Source organism: Mesocricetus auratus, unplaced genomic scaffold (assembly GCF_017639785.1).
Source record: "Mesocricetus auratus isolate SY011 unplaced genomic scaffold, BCM_Maur_2.0 Super-Scaffold_100013, whole genome shotgun sequence".
Lineage (NCBI taxonomy): Eukaryota > Metazoa > Chordata > Mammalia > Rodentia > Cricetidae > Mesocricetus > Mesocricetus auratus.
Genome location: NW_024429196.1, coordinates 8,354,016 through 8,361,933, shown reverse-complemented (window position 1 = coordinate 8,361,933; position 7,918 = coordinate 8,354,016). Strand labels below are relative to the sequence as shown.

The following is a 7,918-nucleotide window of genomic DNA, read 5'->3' as shown; positions in this document are numbered from 1 at the left end:
TTCTGTGGAGCAGCTCAGATACCTATTGGGTGTGTTGGTTTGATGAGAATGGTCCCCAGAGGCTCAAAGGGAGTGGCACTAATAGGAGGTGTGGCCTTGTTGGAATAGGGGTGGTGTTGTTGGAGGAAGTACGTTGCTCGGGGCAGGCTTTAAGGTTTCAGAAGCTCAAGCCAGGCCCAGTGGCTCACTCTCTCTTCTTCCTGCCTGCCAATCCAGATGTAGAACTCTCAGCTCCTTCTCCAGCACCGTGTATGCCTGTGTGCTGCCATGCTTCCCGCCATAATGATAATGGACTAACCTCTGAACTGTAAGCCAGCCCCCTTAAATGTTTTCTCTTATAAGAGCTGCCATGTTCATGGTGTCTCTTCACAGCAATAGGACCCTAACTGAGACATGGAATTACTTTGGGGGTTCAAGCTCTACCCAGGCTTGTCCTCCATGTCACACCCCATGATCCCCCAAGTTAGAAGCATAAAGCTAAGGCCAGTGGAGACCTCTGTCTTCTGTCCCCAGCACTGAGGGAGAGAGGAGTTTCCGAAAGTGAAGGTCCCTGGCGGTCACTGCTGTCCCCAGGAGGCTTGGGGGAGTGCATGAAAGCACAGGTGTGAGACCGGAGAGAGACTGGCTCTGGAGACTGCTAAGAAGGTAAGAATCGGGAGAGGACAGAGGGAAGGAGACAGAGCACAATGACGAGGAGGGACAAGAACACTTTGGAATGCACAGTTGGCAAGGACAAGAGAGATAACTAGAGGATTCAGTACAGGTCTGGAAGGAGGGTGTCAGACGCTGGGAAGGATGCAGGAGAGAACCTACGTAGAGGCTGTGAGCCTGGACCACAAGACGGCCTGCCAATAAGCCCAATGGCTACCAAGCCTGATTATCCCAGTTGCATCCCAAGAGCCCATATGGTAGGAGAAAACCAACTCCAAGTTGCCCTCTGACCTCCACAGAAGCCAGGAGCATGGCATCTGCTCCCTACTCCAAATAAATGCTTTAGGAAGAAAGGGAGGGAGGGAAGGAGACCCCTGCAAGGGTGCTGAGAAACCAGGGGAGACAAGGCTGCGAACCGTCTTTTGGGTACCCTAGGCTCACCCTCAAGAGAACAATGTTCACAAAGCAGCCAGAGGTAAACAAGGGATGAATGAGAATGAGTCATGAGTTGTTTGAGAAAAAGATCATTTTAGTTTGCGCTACCACCCGGGCAGAGCCAAAGACAAGAGTCTGAATGCAATTTGTGTGACTGGGCCTGTGATTGCTCAAATGACCGCTGTAGGCAGTGAGGGCTGTCTCCCCAGAGAAACTTGAGTATGCGCCATTCGCCTGGGCACTGTCTCCTGAGGGCTTACCCACCCCACCCCTTCCCAGCCACATGAGTGGAGCATTGCTCCTGGGAGCTAACCAGGGAGAATCTCTCCGAGAAGTGCTATAGGGGCTTCTACAAGACCTATGCAGTTGTCAGGGTATGAGCAGGCATGTGCATGCCCGTGTGGGGCAGGGTCACAGGTGAAGCAGTCTGGGGTGGATACAGGCTAAAGAGTATTTGTGAGCCGGGAAAAAGGGAGTCGGGGAGCCTGGTGTCGTGGCACGTTGCCGGGGCAGTAGAGAGCAGAGAGTTGGTACCACGATACAGGCCAGCTGCTGTCTGTGGACAGAGATCCTTCCAGGATAAGCAAAACATCTACAAATGCCAGAAGGAAGGAAGCAGATAATGGAGAGAAAAGCAGAAGGACCAGGCTGGTTAGCATCATGGCCAGGTTTCACTCTGGCTCCAGTGGAGTCTCGTGATTTGAAGGAAAAGGGAAGACCTTACTTTGAAATTATCAGAGAAGGACCTTGAGGGAAAATTAGAATCCACAATTATATAGTTTCTGGAAGCCAGAAACCTGAGAGGGATTTGTCTGTCTGTCTGTCTATTTATTTTAACCGGTGAGACGTGGAAACCAGAACACTCAAAGTCAAGATTTTTAGCTCCATGCCAACATGTTCCAGTGGCGCCTCCTGCTGGCCACTTCAAAAAAGTCCTTGCAAACCGTCCCATCCGGATCTGAAGGAGCAAGACCCCAAACTGTTGTTCGGAGGAACAGACCCTAAGGAGTGGAAAGATCTTCACAAACAACTTCATCTTCATGGACAATGGAACGATTTTCACAGAAATGGAACTGTCATCGCCACTGATGTGACCGCCCCGGCAGAGGAAGGGCTGGGTTTCTGCACCTCTGAGGCAGTGGGCAGGGGATTCACAGGCTCCGCCTACAACTGGGGTGTCCGTCTCATCTTTGCCCATCATTACTGCATGATGTGGGTTCCAGCAGGACTCTGAATTCAAGCTATTCGAGGTACTCTGACATGAGGCATTTGATCAAAGTCCGGGGAAGAGGCAGAGAATCCTGCCAGCTCTCACTGCACACACCACGCACAGAATACAGTGTTGAACATGCTGCTCTCTGCAGCCAGTTTGTGAGCCTAAAAAATAAATCTTTTCAGGGCTGGCTAGATGGTTCGGCAGGTAAAAGTAACTGCCACCAATCTCAACTTGATCCCTGGGACCCACACTGAAGGAGAAAACTGATTCCCACAAATTGTCCACTGACCTCCAAACACCCATGGTAACACACTCACATCCATACACAAACACCCGCTACCACAGACACACAATAAAATAAAATAAAATGATTTAAAATCTGTTCAGTTTAACATAAACCGTCCGTTGTCTCAAAGGGAAAACTGTGCCTCGTTCATTTCACAAGATTTCGGTTACAGTCGTTATAGAATAGCCTATTATTTTTCTTGGCTGCTTAGTCCAGGTTAACTTTTGTCAACTCAACACAAGCTGAAGCACCCTGGGAAGAGGCACTTCAGCTTAGAAACTGCCTCTATCAGACTGCCTCTGTCTCTATCAGACTGCCTCTGCCTCCATCAGACTGCCTCTGCCTCCATCAGACTGCCTCTGCCTCCATCAGACTGCCTCTGCCTCCATCAGACTGCCTCTGTCTCTATCAGACTGCCTCTGCCTCCATCAGACTACCTCTGTCTCTATCAGACTGCCTCTGCCTCCATCAGACTGCCTCTGCCTCCATCAGACTGCCTCTACCTCCGTCCAAGTGCTGCGATTAAAGGCATGTGCTACCACAGCCTGGTGATAAAATATGTCGATATTGGCATGAATATATATTGAATATTGATCCTGTTCCTCTACACAATCCTGACTAATACTCCTTTCTCATACACTCAAGCATCTTTTCTTTATTAAAATCTAGTCTTCGAACTTTTAGTCAAATTGATTTGTGGTCCCGCCTCTGATCTTCCCCTTGTCAGCTCCACTTTCATTTTGTTCTTAATGACTCCAGTTCACCAATAAATCATCATGACGTGTTTGAATCCTTTTGCCCCGAGTCCCATGACCCAGGATAACGGACCCATCAGAGATCTTAGCATCTTTTAGGAGACTGTATGGGATGCAAGGTAGTGCACAAAGCCAGAGCTAGAAGGCAGGAGCTACAAGCAGGTCATAGGGCCCTGGGTGTGTGGGTGGCCTCAGGTTTTCAGTGTGTGCCTGTAGGATGATGGAAATGAATTAGATCTTTTCAAATATATGTGCATCTAAAGGGGCAAGTGTATCATCAGGTGATGCAATTTCTGTTGCTCTGACATTTTAATTGACTGCAGTTAAATGTGTTTGTGAAGCTTGCTGCCATGTATGTATTGGGCAATGATTAGGTCAGGAAGACTGGCATCTCCACTGTCCATCCCATCTATCATTTCAGAATCTTAGCATAATTCCTCCTAGACGGCTACAATGTGACTACGTCTGATTTGGAAAAGAGAAACAGTAGGTTTAGAGGGGAAAGTCAGTAAACCATCCCTGGAAGAGAAACACTGTTTTCTCCCCTAAGGAAAGCAGCCTAATTAGTATGAACATGAACGTGCAATGCAGATTGACCAGGGAATGAGAAACTCTCAGTTAAAAAGTTACCAAGAGAGAAATTCACATTTGGCTCGCTCTGGCTCAGGGAAATGGGAGGCCCATGAGGTGCACTCCCTGGTAAAGGGATGCTTCCTGAAGAAGATGAATACGAACATGCTGAGTGACCAAGGATCGCACACCCCATCAGTTCCCTCATGCCACCACCCTCTTCCTTCTTCATGCCAGAAGCAGCAGATAGTTTTTACAACTCATGTCCAGGTGCTGCCTAATGCTTTCCGTGTTAGGTCCTTCAGTCCCCACAGCATTTCAGTGAAATAGGAACTGTCATCACCCCAGCACACAGATGAAGAAATGGAGGCCCACGTGGAAATGGTTGGTAACTTGATGGAAGTCACACAGCTGAGCGGGAAGAACACACTGCCCCATCCCTCCCCCTCCCCCTGCAGAGAATGGATAACCCCTTGGGTATATGCTGTGCCAGGAGGTTGAGGCTGTCAACACAGCTGAGAAAAGATTGCTCTCTGTGTGTGCATGTGTGTACATGTGTATGGACATTTGAATGTAGTAGAAATTTCCCTGGATAATTTAAGCCTCTAAAACTGCAAGAAAACCCCAATTAAATGCCTTGGTAATTACCTTTAAAAGAAAGGTGTGACTGCAGAGATAGCCTAGCCTTGCTACCTTGAGGACACGGATGTGATCCCAGAACTTGCACAAAAAAGCCAGGTGTGGTGTCTGCCTGGAGTCCTAGGCCTGGGGAGACAGGGACAGATGGATCCCTAGCCCACTGGCCAGCCAGCCTAGCCTAAAAAAATAGACAGTGCTAGGAATGACATCTGAGGTTGTCTCCTGACCTCTACACACATGCGCAAACACTGCATGCATGTATAAACATGCAAATAAATACATAAATATTAAATTAATAAATGTAAGGAATAATTATCTCTCTTTTTCAGTAATACCTAAGGACATAGTTCTTTTTATGTTATATATATAGTAAACTTGTCCAGACCTTGAGTTTTATTTTTCATAGGGATTGGAGTCTCCTGCCATTTCCATTGTGACAAACATATATCCATTATTATATATGTCTCACAGTCTCACTAAAATCTCAGTTTCTTCAGTTATATATGAAGAATCTATTTTCAAGCCAGGTTGTGGTGGTGTATGCCTTTAATCCTAGCACTCGGGAAGAAGAGGCAGATGGACCTCTGTGAGTTCAAGGCCAGCCTGGTCTACAAAGTGAGTTCCAGGACAGCCAGGGCTACACAGAAAAACCCAGTCTCAAAAACCAAAATACATATATGTCCTAGGAAAGCGTCCATGGAAATAATCTAAGAAAAGTACTCAGGTTCTAGAATTCATTAGCATTTGAATGTACCAGGCTGAAACCATTTCAGCCGTAAGTTCAAAATTAGCATTCATTTTTGTTTCTTTTTTTTATGGCCAGGTGTGAGTGTGTGTGTGTGTGTGTGTGTGTGTGTGTGTGTGTGTGTGTGTGTGTGTGTGTGTTCTCTCTCCCGGATAGCGTTTGTCTTCTACCCACACTAGAACTCTAACTCTTGGGTCTTTGGACTCTGAGACGCACAGCCCTGCCTCCTCCTTCTCTCCGGACCATTTCTTGGGTGCCTGGCTTCTCAGGCCTTTGGATTCAAGACTGAATTACACCCGTGGCTTTCCTGGGTCTCTGGCTCTTGGATGGTGGGTTGTGGGGCTTCTCTAGCCTTGTGGTTTCTGTAAGCTCCCAGTGTATATCTCCTCTTATGTATATTCTAAAGAAGCTGTCTCTTGTCTGCGTGCCAGTCAACTTATGTTCCCACACTGGCCCTGACTTAAAAGATGTTTCAGCCTCACAGTGACCTTCACTTTAAAACTTAACCCTTTCCAGTGCAGCACGTGTAGCTGGGTACTCCTGGCAGGCATTGCTCAGCACTCGGGAGCTGTGGGGATATCAGGCTCTGTGATGTTCTCAAGGCGTATGGTGGGTCCCATGCAATGGGAGCTTTTTTGCTTTATGATATTTTTCAACCTCTGATAGCTTCGCTGGGGATAAAGAGCATTAGTATGGTAAAAGATGATAGAGAATACACATCATTCGAGGTCTGGCCTCTGTGCTCGAAAGCTAAGAGTTACTGTGATAATCACCACCACTACGATTCTGTTTAGGGGTGCTAGAGATCAATTGTTCTTCCAATGAGCAATTATCTCCAATTACCACTACCTAAGCATTTTTTAAAAATGGGACTTCCTGTCTGGCCATGGGGGAGTCTCCGCCACTCAGGGAACCGGTGCTGGACGCCAAATCTGAGGTCACCTGTCAGCTTATAGATTTTCAGTGGAAACTGGGCGTGGCTGTGAGCTCTGACCAATGCAGATGGCTCAAGTATCTGTATGTGGCGGTGATGCTAAAAGTGGCAGACCATTCTGGCCAAGTAAACAGCAAGTCCATCGAAATGACAATTCCACAGTTTCAGAATTTCTACAGACAGTTCAAGGAAATTGCTGCTGTAATTGAAACTGTAGGAGAACTGATTCGTGATTCTAAAGTAATGGACTCTACCATCCAGAAAAAAAACTACATGTGGGTCAAAGGATATTTATGCAATGAAAATTGCACTTCTGGGACTGGAGAGATTGCTTAGAGGTTAGGAGCACTGGTTGCTCTTCCAGAGGACCCAGGCTCAGGTTCAATTCCCAGTACCCACATGGCAGTACCCACAACTGTCTGTAACTCCAGCACCAAGAGATTCCACACCCTCCCACAGATGTCTATGCAGGCAAAGCACCAATGGGCACAAAATAAAAAATTAACTTAAAAAAATTCTGTGTGTATGACGTATGAATGGGGGGTGCACGCATACCTTGGCACATCCGTGGAGGTCAGAAGATAACTTTCTCACCTAGGTTATATGTTTCTGTAATGGGGCCCAGGAATCAGTTCAGAGCCTCAGGTTTGCCAGGAAGCACTTTTCCCGCCGAGTGTATCACTGACCCTATTACTACTCTTGATGGAGCACTTGGGTCACAGACAATGACTATATCCACTGCCTTGTTTAATTGTTGTTGTTGTGGAAGAAAGCACTAACTGTGTGAGTCTTAGAATTCTTGATTTGGACTGGAGAGAAGGCTTAGCAGTTAAGAGCACTGACTGCTCTTCCAGAGGACCTGGGTTCAATTCCTAACATCTACATGGCAGCTCACACTGCCTGTAACCCTCACACAAACATACATGCAGGCAAAATGCTAATCAACATAAAAATATTAAATCAATTAATTAAAAAAATTCTTCAGACTGGGAGGTGGTGGCGCACGCCTTTAATCCCAGCACTCAGGAGGCAGAGGCAGGCGGATCTCTGTGAGTTCTAGGCCAGCCTGGTCTACAGAGTGAGTTCCAGGACAGGCTCCAAAGCTACAGAGAAATCCTGTCTCAAATAGCCAAATAAACAAATAAACAAACAAACAAACCTGTTTCTGTGTGCCCCCCTTGTTTGTTTGCCCGCTCCCTCCACAAAGCTGTAGAAGGAACTACTTGTTGAGACTTATCACACGCTTGTGAGAGTTATTGAAAAGACATGTTAAAAATAAACAAGATACGGCTGACCAAAAAACATATAGACATAAAACAACAAAACACCATTGTGAGGGTTGCCTTGGTGTTTCTTAAAAACTGTCTGCAATAACCCTTGGTGCCACTAGATGGCAGACATGAGGCCAAAAATCTATCCAACTCACTAATGCAGGAACTGTATTTTGACGAGGTTTTTACTGTGTCAAAGAAATATAAATCTATTTGGATCCCAAAATATAGTAACTGTAAATATGTTGTCAATAAAGAGCATTTCAGAAGGCATTCTGGTAACGTGTCCTAGAATTATAGTGACTGTGTCTTCCTTCAATCCCAGCACTCAGGAGGCAGAGGGGCAGAGAAGAGGGAGAGATGGAGAGGCAGAGAGGCAGATCTCAGCGAGTTCCAGGCTGAAGCCCTGTTTCAAA

The 7,918-nt window shown here is 46.6% G+C and overlaps 1 protein-coding gene across 1 annotated transcript; it reads left to right on the top strand.

Annotated features, from left to right (window-relative positions):
• The first annotated feature begins 1,548 nt into the window (after positions 1 to 1,548).
• On the top strand, positions 1,549 to 6,619 carry LOC101839343 (COMM domain-containing protein 6-like). The gene is made up of 2 exons (XM_040756204.1): positions 1,549 to 2,167; positions 6,207 to 6,619. Exons 1-2 carry the CDS (start codon positions 2,127 to 2,129, stop codon positions 6,565 to 6,567), a joined length of 402 nt encoding a protein of 133 aa, XP_040612138.1. The 5' UTR covers positions 1,549 to 2,126; the 3' UTR covers positions 6,568 to 6,619.
• Positions 6,620 to 7,918: the final 1,299 nt, after the last annotated feature.